The sequence below is a fragment of the Natator depressus genome, chromosome 7, assembly GCF_965152275.1.
Source record: "Natator depressus isolate rNatDep1 chromosome 7, rNatDep2.hap1, whole genome shotgun sequence".
Classification (NCBI taxonomy): Eukaryota; Metazoa; Chordata; order Testudines; family Cheloniidae; genus Natator; species Natator depressus.
In genome coordinates, this window is record NC_134240.1 from 71,861,927 (window position 1) to 71,879,213 (window position 17,287).

At 46.9% G+C, this 17,287-nt stretch overlaps 1 protein-coding gene across 1 annotated transcript in view; it reads right to left on the bottom strand.

Moving 5' to 3' along the window:
* BMPR1A (bone morphogenetic protein receptor type 1A) overlaps window positions 1–17,287 on the bottom strand; it is a 184,591-nt gene that overhangs the window by 4,897 nt on the left and 162,407 nt on the right. Inside the window, exon 12 of the mRNA XM_074958762.1 lies at window positions 7,783–7,913. Coding sequence (XP_074814863.1) covers window positions 7,783–7,913 — 131 coding nt within the window. The remainder of the gene's footprint in view (window positions 1–7,782; window positions 7,914–17,287) is intronic.

Consider the following 17,287-nt stretch of genomic DNA (forward strand, 5'->3'; position numbering starts at 1 on the left):
TGTAAGAGCTCAGGATTCTTTTACATTTCAATTTACTGCCTGAATTCAAAAATGGAAGAGGACTACAAAGTTTCAGTGGGTCAGGCTAACATCCTATAACAGAGTAATGAGGTGTCATACGGTATATCCGATGTTTCTCACCAGAGGGAAGGTTGGCATGACAAAAGGTCTGATTGGGTGACAAGTGAACTGGGAGAAATTAGGGCATTTCCAAAAGAAATGAACAATCTCTAACAGGGTGGGAAAAGTAGTAATATAGCATGCATATTGCTGTTATTTGAAGCAGGTAGATTATATTACTTATCTACCAACCTCAATAATATCCATTTAAAGACCAAATATTCCGGTTTAATCCATAATTACATAAAATGATAAAAAACCTTGCACCTCTTGGGAGAATGTTTATTACATAGTAATGCTGAATTGACAATAAAATATATGCATTTTCTAATCTTGATCACAGTGTAAGGTAATTCACACAAATTTGGGAAAATGTGTGACAGTCTTCAAATAGTAAACATTTGAAGACTGCCAACAGTCTTTGGAACCCTACCTTAAAAGGTTTACTCAATTTCAAGCACATTGAAAATAAATGCAGAATTTTGAACACAAATTAATTATTAATGTTAATGTAACAGGGATGGCCAAACTGCGCCTCGTGAGCTGCATGCGGCTCTTTTACAGTTAAAGTGTGGCTGAAGGAGCCCACCAAAACTGGAGGGGTGTGTGTGAAGGACTTCTGCACTGCAGCAGCGTGGTAGGGCTAGGGGCTTCTGCCAGAAATGACTGGTGCCTGCTGAGAGTATTGGGGGGGGGTGGTGGTGGTGGTGGTGGTTCACAATAAAGGTTCCCCTGCTCCCAACAGCTTGAGTCATGCGGCATGCCCTCCCTCCTACCTTCAGTGGCACATTCCAGCAGATCCCAGGTGCTAGCTCCATGTGGAGAGGCAACAACAAACAGCTGGGAGCTGTAGGAAAGGGCCGCTGCTTTAGCTCCACGAGGAGAGGCAGCAGAAAAAGCCGCAGCTCTCTCTGCAGCTCCCAGCTGTTTGTCACTGCCTCTCCCCATGCCTCCAGCTCCAGCAGCTGCCGTGCAGAGAGGGGACCCGATGACACCATATGCCCAAGCGGGGCCAGCAAATCATGGCAAAAATCGGGGGGGGGGGGGGGGGGGGCTCGTAAGCCCATGTGCGTCCCCCCTCCATCTCCTCTGGCTTCTGCCCAGCAGGGAGGGGTGGTCTCGGGGCTTTAGTCCCACGTGGCTTGCCTGCCAGTGTTCAGGGCTTCAATATATAGCAGCATATCTGAACTAGCACTACCTTCATACTAAACATTGGAAATTATGTAGCATGAGCTACTGTGACCCTTAATAAATGGGCATTTTAATCCCATTATTATTTCACCTTCTTCTGGGATACTGACCCTAGAATATCACTAATTCTCCTAAAAAGAAAAGGAGTACTTGTGGCACCTTAGAGACTAACAAATTTATTTGAGCATATGCTTTCATGAGCTACAGCTCACTTCATCGGATGCATGCAGTGAAAATACAGTGGGGAGATTTTATATACACAGAGAACATGAAACAATGGGTGTTACCATACACACTGTAACGTGAGTGATCAGGGAGTGATCAGGTAAGGTGAGCTATTACCAGTAGGAGAGAAAAAAACCCTTCTGTAGTGATAATCAAGGTGGGCCATTTCCAGCAGTTGACAAGAATGTGTGAGGAACAGGGTGGGGGGTGGGGGGGGGGAAATAAACATGGGGAAATAGTTTTACTTTGTGTAATGACACATCTGCTCCCAGTCTTTATTCAAGCCTAATGTAATGGTGTCCAGTTTGCAAATGAATTCCAATTCAGCAGTCTCTCGTTGGAGTCTGTTTTTGAAGTTTTTTTGTTGAAGAATTGCAACTTTTAGGTCTGTAATCGGGTGACCAGAGAGACTGAAGTGTTCTCCGACTTTTTTTGAATAATTCTTGACGTCTGATTTGTGTTCATTTATTCTTTTACGTAGAGACTGTCCGGTTTGGCCAATGTACATTGCAGAGGAGCATTGCTGGCACATGATGGCATATATCACATTGATAGATGTGCAGGTGAACGAGCCTCTGATAGTGTGGCTGATGTGATTAGGCCCTATGATGGTGTCCCCTGAATAGATATGTGGACACAGTTGGCAACGGGCTTTGTTGCAAGGATAGGTTCCTGGGTGAGTGGTTCTGTTGTGTGGTGTGTGGTTGCTGTGAGTATTTCCTTCAGGTTGGGGGGCTGTCTGTAAGCAAGGACTGGCCTGTCTCCCAAGATCTGTGAGAGTGATGGGTCGTCCTTCAGGATAGGTTGTAGATCCTTGATGATGCGCTGGAGAAGTTTTAGCTGGGGGCTGAAGGTGATGGCTAGTGGCGTTCTGTTATTTTCCTTGTTGGGCCTGTCCTGTAGTAGGTAACTTCTGGGTACTCTTCTGGCTCTGTCAATCTGTTTCTTCACTTCAGCAGGTGGGTATTATAGTTGTAAAAATGCTTGATAGAGATCTTGTAGGTGTTTGTCTCTGTCTGAGGGGTTGGAGCAAATGCAGTTGTATCGTAGAGCTTGGCTGTAGACAATGGATCATGTGGTGTGGTCTGGATGAAAGCTGGAGACATGTAGGTAAGTATAGCGGTCAGTAGGTTTCTGGTATAGGATGGTGTTTATGTGACCATCGCTTATTAGCACCGTAGTGTCCAGGAAGTGGATCTCTTGTGTGGACTGGTCCAGGCTGAGGTTGATGGTGGAATTCCTCAAGGGCTTCTTTTCCATGGCCCCAGATGATGCAGATGTCATCAATGTAGCGCAAGTAGAGTCGGGGCGTTAGTGGACGAGAGCTGAGGAAGCATTGTTCTAAGTCAGCCATAAAAATGTTGGCATACTGTGGGGCCCTGCGGGTACCCATAGCAGTGCTGCTGATTTGAAGGTATACATTGTCCCCAAATGCGAAATAGTTATCGGTGAGGACAAAGTCACAAAGTTCAGCCACCAGGTTTGCCGTGACATTATTGGGGATACTGTTCCTGATGACTTGTAGTCCATCTGTGTGTGGAATGTTGGTGAAGAGGGCTTCTACATACATAGTGGCTAGGGTGGTGTTTTCAGGAAGATCACCGATGGATTGTAGTTTCCTCAGGAAATCAGTGGTGTCTCAAAGATAGCTAGGAGTGCTGGTAGACTAGGGCCTGAGGAGGGAGTCTACATAGTCAAACATCACGAAAGTTTATACTCAAAAAAATTTGTTAGTCTCTAAGGTGCCACAAGTACTCCTTTTCTTTTTGCGGATACAGACTAACATGACTGCTACTCTGAAACTAATTCTCCTAATGATCTCAGATACACAATGAAAACAGGAACAATGCAAAACCAAATAATACTCTATTTGAGATCTCTCTGAGTAAAAAGGAAAATGAAGGTTACTTACTTGTATCTGGTGTTCTTTGAGATGGACTATGCATATTCCTACTCATGGGATGCTCCAACCAGCACAGCCTGAACGGTAGAACGCTAGCCAGCAGTGTTCTCTGGAGCGCTCATGCCTCTCCCTCAGCGCTCCCACCAGTGAACATTAAACCTTCCATGGCAAGGATATAAAACGGGTATGGTGGCCAGCTCCCTGAGGTCCTTCTCCCAGGACCTCAGGTCCTCTGAGAGTAGGACTCCAAGGCAGAGAGGAAAGGTGTGCAGACTGTGTGAATATGGAGAGTCCATGTCGAACAACTCCAGTTACAAGTAAGTAACCTTCTTTTCTTCTTCGACTATCTGCATATTCCCACCTACAGGACAGTCTAACTGTGGTAACCCTGACCCAGGATGGTGGGAACATGGAATCCCAGTAAAACGAGAATTGCATTGCCAAATTTTGCATCTGATCTAGGTTTTAAATCTATAATGAGTAGTTCCTAGTAAAAGTGTGGATTGTACGCCACATTGTTACTCTTTATAATTCTATTAAAGGAATATGTCTAGCGAATACCACAGAAACTGCTTCTGATCTAGTAGAACGAGCTCTAATTCCTTCAGGAAGACAGGAATTCATCAGCTTATAAACGTCAATACATAGCCTAATGCAGTGGTCCCCAACCTTTCTATGGGAATAGCATATTCCTATTCCCAGAAGACTGTGGCAGGCACCAGACACCCCACCACCGAAATGCCGCCGAGAAGTGGCAGCAGCAAGAAGCGTCGCCACCTAAATGCCACTGAGAAACGGCAATGCTTCTCGGCGGCATTTCGGCAGGTAGTTCTCCGGCGACAGTGCTCGGTGGCAGCATTTTGGCAGCGCGGTGTCCTGCGGGTGTACACAACTGCCCCGGCGGGTGCCATTGCGCCCACGGGCACCGCATTGGGGACCCCTGGCCTAACTCATCTTGAAAGAGTTTGTTCAGTGACCACTCTCCCGTTATTCCTCTTTTCATAAGAAATAAAGAAATTGGGAGATTGTTGAAAATCCTTCGTTCTAATTAAATTAAAACTAAAGCCCTTTTAACTTCTAGCACATGAAATCCAGCCTCCTCATCTTGAGTGTGAGGTTCGGGGAAAAAAGCTGGTAACAGATTTATAGTAAAATATAAGAATCTTGGGTGTGTACAGAGAATTCCTTTATCCTTATCAAAGACAGTAAATGGTGGGTACGCATTATCACTTGTAATTCACTTATGCGCCTTGCAGAAGAGACAGCTATCAAGATGACTGTCTTAATAGATAAAGAGAACAGTGTACAGATTCTCACAGTTCAAATGAACGTTTCATTAACTGTGTAATCACTATGTTTAAATTCAAAGATGGTATAGGATATCTAACTGGTGGATATAGATTATTAAGACCTTTCAAGAATCTTCACATCATGAGTAAAAACTAATTTACTATCCACAGGGACATAGTAAACTGAAATTGCTGCAAGATGAACCTTGACTGGTGACAGAGACCAACTCTTTTAAGATATAATAAGTAATAATAAGTAGGGCTGTTGATTAATCGCAGTTAATTCATGCGATTAAAAAAAAAATTGCGATTAAAACATTTTTGATTTATCGTGCTGTTAAACAATAGAATATCAACTGAAATTTATTAAATATTTTGGATGTTTTTCTACATTTTCAAATATATCCATTTCAATTACAACACAGAATACAAAGGGTAATGCTCACTTTATATTATTTTTTATTACAAATATTTGCACTGTAAAAAGGATAAACAAAAGAAATAGCATTTTTCAATTCACCTCACACAAGTACTGTAGTGCAATCGCTTTATCATGATAGTGTAACTTACAAATGTAGTTTTTTTGTTACATAACGGCACTCAAAAACAATGTAAAACTTTAGAGCCTGCAAGTCCACCGACTCCTACTTCTTTTTCAGCCAATTGCTAAGACAAACAACGTTCTTTACATTTGCGGGAGATAATGCTGCCCACTTCTTAATTATGACACCTGAAAGTGAGAACAGGTGTTCTCATGGCACTGTTGTAGCTGGCGTAGCAAGATATTTACGTGCCAGATGCGCTAAAGATTCATATGCCTTGTCATGCGTCAGCCATTGTTCCAGAGGACATGCTTCCATGCTGAAGACGGTCGTTAAAAAATAATGCGTTAAGTAAATTTGTGACTGAACTTCTGGGGGGAGAATTGTATGTCTCCTGTTCTGTTCTACCCGCATTCTCCCATATATTTCATATTATAGCAGTTTCAGATGATGGCCCAGCACGTGTTGTTCGTTTTAAGAACACTTTCACAGCAAATTTGACAAAATGCAAAGAAGATACCAATGTGAAATTTCTAGATAGCTACAGCACTCAAGTCAAGGTTTAAGAATCTGAAGTGTCTTCCAAAATCTGAGAGGGACGAGGTGTGGAGCATGCTTTCAGAAGTCGTAAAAGAGCAACACTCCGATGCGGAAACTACAGAACCTGAACCACCAAAAAAGAAAATCAACCTTCTGTTGGTGGCATCTGACTCAGATGATGAAAATGAAAATGCATTGGTCTGCACTGCTTCGGACTGTTATCGAGCAGAACCCGCCATCAGCATGGACGCATGTCCTCTGGAATGGTGACTGAAGCATCAAGGGATATATGAATCTTTAGCGCATCTGGCATGTAAATATCTTGCGACGCCGGCTACAACAGTACCATGCAAATACCCGTTCTCACTTTCAGGTGACATTGTAAACAAGAAGCAGGCAGCATTACCTTCTGCAAATGTAAACAAACTTGTTTGTCTAAGCGATTGGCTGAACAAGAAGTAGAACTGAGTGGATGTGTAGGCTCTAAAGTTTTACACTGTTTTGTTTTTGAATGCACGTTTTTTTTGTACATAATTCTACATTTGTAAGTTTAACTTTCATGATAAAGAGATTGCACTACAGTACTTGTATTAGGTGAATTGAAAAATACTATTTCTTTTGTTTTTACAGTGTAAACATTTATAATAAAAAATAAATATTAAGTTTGCACTGTACACTTTGTATTCCGTGCTGTAATGGAAATCGATATATTTGAAAATGTAGAAAACATCCAAAAATATTTAAATAAATGGTATTCTATTATTAACAGCACGATTAATGGCACTTAATTTTTTTAATCGTGTGATTAATCATGATGACTTTTTTTAATTGCTTGACAGCCCTAATAAGAAGATAGAATATATAAGAAATCAGAGCTGTATATAGATCTACCTCAGTGGTTCTCAACTTATTTATCATTGTTTGCTGCATATGCAGGACCCCTGACCCTGTGGGGCAGGACGGCAGCCCCAACCCTGACCCCTTGCCACATGGGGCGGGCCAGCAGCCCCAACCCTGACCCCGCTGAGAGATGAGGGAGGCACATGAGCATGCTAACAAACACTTCTAGCTCGAGTTCTATTGGTCAGGCTGAACGGTCAGTGCATCCAATTAGTGGGAACATGCAGAGGACACCTGGGGTATGTTTTCCCTACCCGCCGGATCAGCGGGCAGCGATCGATCCAACGGGGATCGATTTATCGTGTCTAGTCTAGATGCGGTAAATTGACACCCGAGCACTCTCCCGTTGACTCCTGTACTCCAACGCCGTGAGAGGCACAGGCAGAGTCGACGGGGGAGCAGCAGCAGTCGACTCACCATGGTGAAGACACCATGGTAAGTCGATCTAAGTACGTCGACTTCAGCTATGTCATTCATGTAGCTGAAGTTGCGTAACTTAGATCGATTCCCTCCACCAGTGTAAACCAGGGCCTCAAGAACTGTGCAGTACTACCAATGAGATCTCTCCATGAAAAAGTAATGGGGCCGCTAATGATCTACACCATCCTCTCCTCAGGTCTACAAACACATTAGTATCACCTCATATTCCAGTGTTGAAAATGTCTGATATACCCAGTATGACAGAAAAAGATATCTGAGGTTGAGTGTGATAAATTGCATTACAATGTCATGTTAAATTGTAGCTCCATTCAGAAACACAAGAAAATACTAAGGCCTAGCTCTAGACTGGTTTGGGGTGAGAATGTGACCATGCAGTTGGTTGCTGGTGAGGTATTTCTCCTTCCCATCCAGATGGGTATATAAAAAGATCAGGCAGGTAAAAGCTCTACTAGTTGTTCTCACACATTAGTATTTTTATTGTGGTCAGAGATATCTCAAAACATTAGAATGTCTAATTTTGTTGCCTACTCTACTTCAGTTTCAGAAAACTTTTGGGAAAGACTAAAATACCCTTATTATATATTGGGGTTAAAGCTGAACTCCATCCATTTCTCCCTTTCGACGTACTTACTTCATCGCTATTCCATCTGTTAGATACCACTGGGCGTAGGCGCTTGACGCACACCACCTCTCTCATATCTTCATAAGATGGATCATTCGGCACCATGTCATAATATGGCAGCTGGTACTCTTCAACAATACCTGAAATGTGTGTGAAAGATCAGCGTTATATATGCATGAACAAACTAAATCCTTAGATCTGCTATCTAAACTCGTAACTAACTGAAGAAGCATAAAACAACACAAAATTCTCTTGTCAGCAACTTAAACTCATCAGTGGTTGAAAACTAAAGGTAACATTAATGGCTATTAGATGGATGGGTAAGGAATGGTGTCCCTAGCCCGTTTGTCAGAGGGTGGAGATGGATGGCAGGAGAGAGAACACTAGATCATTACCTGTTAGGTTCACTCCCTCTGGGGCACCTGGCATTGGCCACTGTTGGTAGACAGGATACTGGGCTGGATGGACCTTTAGTCTGACCCAGTATGGCTATTCTTATGTTCTTATGTTAACACAGAATTGTACATAATATCACTTGCTGAAAATTTATAGTTGATGGTGGTCATTTAGGACTGAATGCTGACTTAATTACCTGTAGTCCCACTGAATGTTTGGCCCTATTACATACTATAGAGCTACTCCCTACAACAGATGAGTTCATACATGCATATCTTCCACTTTATTCTGAGACTGCCTGTAATCTTCCTATTTCACCTAGTTTACCACATCTAAGAAGTGTACTTCACTGAACATATAAAGATAGATCACTGTCCCAAGAAGATGCAATCTAAATTAGGATGAGAGGGTTACTCACCTTGTGCAATAACTGAGGTTCTTCGAGATGTGTCCCCCAGCCGGTGCTGCATTTTAAGTGTTTGAGTGCCCCTGTGCTTGTAATCGGAGATTTGTGATAGCAGTGCCTGGTTGGGTCGCACATGCGCAGTCCCTGTCTTGCGCTGCATCAAGCAGCTAATTGACGCTGTGAGACCAACCTCCCCTCTGTTCCTTGTCTACTGCAGAGCATGAGTGTGAAACTCTGAAGTAGAGGGGCAGAGGGAGGGTAGTGGAGCACCCATGGGGACACACATCTCGAAGAACCTCAGTTACTGCACAAAGTGAGTAACCCTCTCCTTCAAGTGATGTCCCTGTGCGTGCTCCACTTTAGGTAACTTCAGAGCAGTACCCTCCAGTGGAAGGGAGGGGCTTTGGAGTTGACGTCGTGGCAGAGGACAATTCGGTGAGTCCAAATAATGCATCAAATGTTACATGCTGCTCTAATGCGTAGTGCTGCATAAATGTATGGGGAGAGGCCCATGTCACAGGTCTACATAGGTCCACAGTGGGAACACTGTTCAGAAAAGCTATTCAACTCGACATTGCCCTGGTGAAACGCATGCAAATCCCTATAGGGGGTTGCAAGTTCTGTGGCTGGTAACAGTTTGATGCATTATGAAATCCATTTGGAGAGCCTCTGTTTGGATATGGCATCTCCTTTTGATCATTCCATGACAAACGAATAATTTCGGGGATTTACAGAATGACCTTGTTCGATCTGTGTAAAAAGCCAGGGCCCTGCGAACATTGAGGGTGTGAAGTGTGGATTCTCGCCTATCCTTATGTGGCTTAGGATAGAACGCTGATAAGCAGATGGGTCGGTTGAGGTGGAATGAGGAGGCAACCTTAGGTAAGAACTTGGGATGCGGTCTGAGAGTGATTTTGTCTTTGGAAATGCTGTGTAGGATGGATCAGCCATGAGTGCCCCTAGTTCCCCCACTCGTCATGCAGATGTAATGGCGACTAGAAAGGCCACCTTCATTGACAGGTGGAGAAGTGAGCAAGTGGCTTGAATTGGGTATCTGCTGATGTTTTGGAGAACTAAGTTGAGGTCCCATGGCGACGTGGAAGTGTTGAGGCCTTTCAGAAAACGTTTGGTGGTATCTTATGGTGGAAAGCTGCTATGACTGAGAGATGTACCCTGATTGAGCTAATAGATAGGTCTGATCTCTTAAGTTCAAGCAGGTAATCCAGAATCAAAGGTAAGGGGGCAGATACCGATGTGGTCTGCTTTGTGTGACACCAGGAATCAAAGTGTCTCGATTTGTGTAGGTATGTGTGGTGGGTAGTCGGTCAGCGACTATTTAATAAAATGTTCTGTACTTCTTTGGAGCATTTCATTTCAGGTCCCTGGAGCCATGGAGCAATCACACTTTGAGACTGAGTGTCTCCAGGTTCAAATGCAGAGTTTGTCCTGAGTCCTGGGACAGGAGACGAGGTAGGAGAGGAAGGGTTAGAGGTCTGCACACTGACAATCTGAGAATGTAGAGAACGATGTTTGATGAGGCCATGCAGGGGGTATCAGTATTACAGTGGCCTTGTCTGCTTTGATCTTGTGAGGCACTAGTGCCATAAAGGGAATGGGGGAAGGAGGAATATAGGTGGGGAGCTCCTCCATTTGATAAGAAACGCGTCTCCCAAGGAGCGATGGCCCATGCCTGCCCTGGAGCAAAACAATGGGCATTTAGTGCTGTGCTCCATTGCAAAGAGGTCTATTGTGGGGAATCCCCATTGTTTGACTATGTTGTGGAGAACCCTGGTGTCGAGTTCCCACTCGTGGTCCTGAGAAAAGTTCTTGCTGAGTGCATCTGCCGTAGTGTTTTGACTTCTGGGCCGGTACGCTGCTATAATATGGATGTTGTCCTGGATGCACCAGTGCCAAAGTCGCATGGCCTCTGCACACAGGGAGTGTGAACGTGAACCCCCCCTTGTCTATGTAGAACACTCATGACAAATTGTCCATGAGAATTTGTATGGTCTTGTTTCTGATCATGAGTAGGAAGGTGGTACATGCATTGCGAACACCTCTGAGTTCTAGCAGATTTATGTGACGCCAAGCTTCTGTTGGGGACCAACAATCCTGAGCAGAATGTGAGTTCAGATGTGCTCCCCAACCTATGAGGGACGTATCCATTGTAACAGTCAATGTAGAAGGGGCTTGGGTGAAAGGCACTCTCAGGCATACGTTGTGCGGTTGCATCCACCAAGACAGAGTCATTTACTTTGCTTGGCATTGTTTGTTTATACTGTGCCTTGGTGGGCAACAAGTTGTACGGAGCTAAGCTTGTAGGGTTCGCATATGTAACCTCGTGTGTTGAGCGACGAAGGTCGATGCGGCCACGTGACCCAGTAATTGCAAACAAGTCCTGGCTGTTTCCTGGAAGCTGTTGAGTGATGTGGCAATCAGATTCATTCGAGTTAGGAAGTGTTGCCTTGGTAAAGATGTGTTGCCTCGGGAGTACTGAGGTAAGCCCCGATGAATTCCAGTTCCGGTACTGGTGTGAGGGTGGACTTTTTTTTTTTTTTGGAGACCTAATTGCATAAAGAGGCCTACTCGTTGTTGGGTAGCCTCCATTGATGCTGGTCAATTCACTTCTTATAGTAGGCAATCATCCAGATATGGAAATATCACGATTCCTCTCTTGCAGAGGTGCGCAGCAACTACCGTGAGTACCTTTGAGAAGACTCGGGGAGCAATGGGAAGACCAAAGGACAGGACCTTGTACTGGAAGTGATCTGGTCTGAGAGTGAATCAGAGAAACCTCTGATGTCATGGGTGAATCATTATGTGAAAGTATGCTTCTTGGACGTCGAGGGTCAAGAGCCAGGCCCTCTTTCTACGCTGGGATAATGGTGGCCAGCGTCACCATCTTGAAGTGTTGATTCTGACAAATTTGTTGAGCCATCCGAGATCGAGAATGGGTCTTCATCCTCCTATGGTTTTTTGTGTGTGAGAGATAGTAATTAGAGCAGAAACCCATCTCTTTGTATTTTGTTGGTACCAGTTACACTGCTCCTAGCCAGATAAGCTGGGTTACCTCCTGATGCAACAGATCTTCGTGAGAGGGAAGGGGGACGGGAAGAGTGGGTGGGTATGGAGTATCCAACTTCAATTATCTCCAGCACCCATCTGTCTGTAGTGATAGATTGCCAGACTGGGTAAAAAACGGTTACTCACTTTCTCGTAACTGTTGTTCTTTGAGAGGTGTTGTTCATGTCCATTCCAAGCAGGTGTGCGCACACTGCGTGCACGCCAGTCAGAAGATTTTTCCCCTAGCAGCGTCCGTAGGGTCGGCCTGGGCGCCCCCTGGAGTGGGGCCTTCATAGCGCCCAATATCGGGCCCCGCTGACCCCCCACCCCCTCAGTTCCTTCTTGCCAACTATTCCGACAGAGGGGTAGGAGGGTGCGTATTGGAATGGACATGACCACCACATCTCGAAGAACAGTTATGAGAAAGCGAGTAACCATTTTTTCTTCGAGTGATTGTTCATGTCCATTCCAAGCAGGTGATTCACAAGCTAGAGCTCAGGAGGTGGGGTCAGAGTTATCCACAGAAAAGAGCACAGCTCGCCCAAAAGCCGCATCATCCCTGGACTGTTGTGTAATTGCATAGTGCAACGTAAATGTATGCATCGAGGACCATGTGGCTGCCCTGCAAATTTCCTGAATAGGTACTTGTGCCAGGAACGCCGCAGAGGAGGCCTGGGCCTGGTAGAGTGAGCGATTATCCGCGGAGCGGTTATCCTTTGCCACAGTATAGCACTCCCTAATGCAGTATGTTATCCATGACGATATGCGTTGAGAGGATACCGGGAGGCCCTTCGTTCTGTCTGCCACGGCTACAAAGAGTTGGACCGACTTCCAGAATGACTTAGTTCTCTCTATGTAGAAGGCTAAGGCCCTACGCACGTCCAGTGAGTGCAGCCTCCGCTCCCTATCGGAGGACTGTGGTTTCAAGGGGGGGTGATCGGTCCCTTCACTGACCTCTTCTTCTTTACCAGCACTGGAGATGAAGAACAGTGCCGAGCTGAGGCCGACGCCCTATGGCCTGAGTAGCGGCGGTGCCGGTGGGCTTTAGAGTCCTTAGCCGGGCCCGTTTCACGCACCGTTGGCACTGGAGCGCTGCGCACCAAAGAGAACGTGCTCGGAGCCGGTCGTTGGGTCCCGGGTAGGAATGCGGTCTCAGAGCCGCCTCCATGAGCAGGAGTTTTAGTCTCTGCTCTCTGTCCTTAAGGGTTCTTGGGCGGAAACCCTTGCAAATGCGGCACTTGTCCTTTTGGTGAGTCTCACAAAGGCACTGCAGACAAGACAAGTGAGGATCACTCTTGGGCATAAACTTTTCACAGGACTCACAGAGTTTAAACCCCGGAGACCCGGACATACCCCCGAAACAGAAACGAACTATCTAACAAACCACTACTAACTATATGAAAAAGTATAAGTATAGAGAATAACTATTGAACTATGTATAGTAAGAAGACAGACACTGCTAAGGCGCTTGCTGTAAGAGCGAGCAAAGTTCCAGCTGGCTGTCACGGGCGGTAAGAAGGAACTGAGGGGGTTGGGGGTTGGCGGGGCCTGATATTGGGTGCCGTGAAGGTGCCACTCATGGGGGTGCCCAGGCCGACCCTACAGACACTGCTAGGGGAAAAATCTTCTGGCTGGCGTGCACGCGGCACGCACACACCTGCTTGGAATGGACATGAACTATCACTCAAAGAAGAATAGGGAGTTAAACCATTTCCAAATGGCTGGGAGATGGTAGGAGTTTCCAGTGTTGAAAGCTGTGGGGGTCTTGGGCCCTCGACCAGTGTCGATGAGATGTGGTAGACTGATCTGATGGTTATAGTCTCCTTGGGGGCCATTGTTTCTGGGCTTGTGGCTCGTATTGCCTGTCTGTCTGTGCAAATTGAGTGGACCGGAAGTTCTGTGGGTTATACCACCTTTCTTGTCTTCTCTTTGTCCTAGGAGTATAGATACCCAGGGACTTCGGAGTCACCCTTGAATGGCAGGTCCTCCACTGTTGCTTACACTTCTTTGGGGAAGCCAGAGAGATGCAACTAGGATGCCCTTCTCATTACCATCGTGGTGGCTGCGGATCGTACTGCTCTATCTGCAGAGCCTAGGGCAGCTTGCGGTGCCATCCTGGTGATCAGCTGGCCCTCAGAAATGAGTGCTCCAAATTGCTTCCCCCCCTCCCCCCCACCAGGGAGAAATTCAATAAAATCTGATAGTGTGCCATAATTTGTGTGGTCGTATTTTGCTAATGACGTATGATTGTTTGCCCCTTTCATTAACAGTATCCACTACCAGGGAGTTTGGTGTGGGATGTGAAAAAAGAAAAAGCAGTTACCTACCTCTCGTAACTGTTGTTCTTTGAGATGTGTTGCTCATGTCAATTCCAACAGGTGGTGTGCGTGCCGCGTTCACAATCGTCAGAAGGTTTTTCCCCTAGCGGTACCCATCAGGTCAGCTGTGGAGACCCCTACAGTGGCACCTTTATGGCAGTGTATAGAGGTCCCTGTTGACCCGCCGCCTGGTCTGTTCCTCCTTGCCGGCATACTCCAACAGAGGGGAGGTGGGCAGGATTTGGAATGGACATGAGCAACACATCTCGAAGAACAGTTAAGACAGGTAGGTAACCATTTTTTCTTCTTTGAGTGATTGCTCATATGCATTCCAATAGGTGACTTCTAAGCAGTTCTCCCGGGGAGAGGGGTTGGAGTTCACCTGGTTGTTAAGTGCAGGACTGCTCTGCCAAAGGCTGCATCATCCCTCGTCTGCTGGGTAATGGCGTATTGTGACATGAAGGTGTGGATGGAAGACCACATTATTACTTCCAAATGTCCTGGATAAGGACCTGCGCCAGGAATGCTGCGGACGACGCCTGCGCTCTGGTGTAGTGCGCCGTAAGCGGAGGGGCTGGAATTTTAGCCAGGTCATAGCAAGTCCTGATACAGGATGTAATCCATGATGAAATGTGCTGGGATGAGATCAGGAGCCCTCTCATCCTTTCTGCGACTGCAATAAAGAACAATGACCCACCTGCTGCCCCTGGGTGAAAGGCCAAGATGGCAGCAAGGTGTACCCTGAGAGAGGATATTGCTAACCCGTGCTGCAGTTTGGTTCCCTTTGCCGAGACCAAATGGAAAAACACTTCCACTTTGCCATGTACGTGGTACCAGTGGAGGGTTTCCTACTTCCCAGCAGGACCTCCCTCGCTGGGTCCGAACACTGAAGCTCAAGAGGGTTCAGCCATGGATTTTCCACACCATGAGGTGGAGGGACTCCAGAGTGAGGTGTTGCAGATGGCCGTGGTCCTGTGTGATTACTGTTGAACAGGCAGGAAGCGCCACTGGTCTGTCCACTGAGAGGTTCAAGAGCATGGTGAACCAGTGCTGGCAGGGCCACGCTGGTGCTATGAGGATCAAGGAAGCCCTGTCCCGGCGAGTCTTGAGGAGGACTCTGTGTATGAGAGGGAAGGGAGGAAACACATACAGTAGGCGACCCATCCATGACAGGCGAAAGGTGTCCACGATGGGGCCTGGGCTGTGGTTCAGGAAGGAGCAGAACCGCTGGCACTTCCTGTTGCTCTGCATTGCGAATAGATCTATGTGGGGAGAGCCCCACTTCTGGAAAAACCAGTGCGCAATCTCCAGCCTGAGAGACCATTCGTGGCCGTGAAACGGGCGGCTGAGGCAGTCAGCTAGCTCGTTTTGCACCCCCGGAAGGTGCGACGCCTCTATGTGTATCGAGTGGGCAATGCAAAATCCCACATCTTGAGGGCTTCCTGGCACAGGGGAGAGGAGCAAGCACCACCCTGTTTGTTTATATAGAACATTGCTCCACTATTGTCCCTCAGCACCAACACACATGTGCCCTGCAGGTGTGCCTGGAACACTTGGCATGCCAGACAAACCGCCCTCAGCTCCCTTACATTCATATGCAGCGACAGTTCTGTGTGGGACCATAGGCCTTGGGTCCTGATATTGCCCAGGTGCTCTCCCCAACCGAGGTGTCTGTGACTAGGGATAATGTAGAATGGCGTTTGGCAAAGGGTACTCCTGGACAAACAACTTGTGGTTGCAGCCACCAGTGGAGAGACTCGAGGATTCAAGGGGGAAGGGTAACTATCGTGCCCAGTGGGTCCCTGCCTGGCCTGTGCACCCGCGCCAATCATGCCTGGAGGAGCAAAAGGCGTAACCTAGTGTGATGGACCATGTATGTGCGGGCTGCCATATGCCCCAGTAGTTTCATGCAATTTCTGGCCATGGTTGTGGGAAACTGGCAAAGGTTCTTGACAATGTCTGTGAGTGCTTGGAAGAGCAGCTCTGGCAGGAATGCCCTGGCCTGCGTGGAGTCCAAGAGAGCCCCTATGAATTCTATTCTCTGCGTCAAGGCCAGTGTGGATTTGGGCACATTCAATATGAGGCCCAGCCTGTGGAATGTGGCCCAGGCCAGGGACAATGCTCTGCGGCCCGTGCTTGGGACTTGGCCTTGATAAGCCAGTCGTCTAGGTACAGGAATACTTGCACCTGACATTTGCGGAGGAAGGCTGTCACGACCGCCATAACTTGGTGAATTCCCGGGGGGCCGCCGAGAGCCCAAACGGGAGCACCCTGAACTGATAGCGCTGGCCACTGACCACGAATCTCAGGAATTGTCTCTGGGCCATAGATATATGGAAGTACGCATCTTTCAAGTCGAGGGCGGCATACCAGTCCCCCGGATCCAGGGAAGGAATGATGGTGGCCAGGGAGATCATGCGAAACTTCACCTTCCTTAAGAATGTGTTGAGATCTCGCAGGTCCAGGATAGGCTGGAGCTCACCTTTGGCCTTGGAGATGAGGAAATAGCAGGAGTAGAACCCTTTGCCCCATAACTCCTGAGGAACCTCCCCTAGAGCAAGGAGCAATTGCACCTCCTGCAAGAGGAGTTGCTCGTGAGAAGGGTCCCTGAAGAGGGACGGGGACGGTGGAGGGAACAGAATTGGACAGAATATCCCGCTCCTATCGTGCTGAGCACCCAATGATCTGACATGATCTGGGACCAAGCAGGGTAGAAGCGGGATAGTCAATTCACCAAGGGGGAAGGAGGGGAGAAGATCCGAGCCTGAAACCAATGCTTCGTCCTCGGGGGCATCTTCAAAAGTTTGGCTTCGGGCCAGGGGGCTGTTTGGCTGAACTCTGGCCTTGGCCTGAGGAGGACCGTGATGGGCGCCTCCTATTACTTCTGCCCCATCTCCTTGACGAGTCTCGCCTAGAGGCCCAGTGTAGATGTGGGATGGGGGCTGAGGCTTAAAAGGCTATCTTTGAGGTATCATAGATATCATAGAATATCAGGGTTGGAAGGGACCCCAGAAGGTCATCTAGTCCAACCCCCTGCTCGAAGCAGGACCAATTCCCAGTTAAATCATCCCAGCCAGGGCTTTGTCAAGCCTGACCTTAAAAACCTCAAAGGAAGGAGATTCTACCACCTCCCTAGGTAACGCATTCCAGTGTTTTACCACCCTCTTAGTGAAAAAGTTTTTCCTAATATCCAATCTAAACCTCCCCCATTGCAACTTGAGACCATTACTCCTCGTTCTGTCATCTGCTACCATTGAGAACAGTCTAGAGCCATCCTCTTTGGAACCCCCTTTCAGGTAGTTGAAAGCAGCTATCAAATCCCCCCTCATTC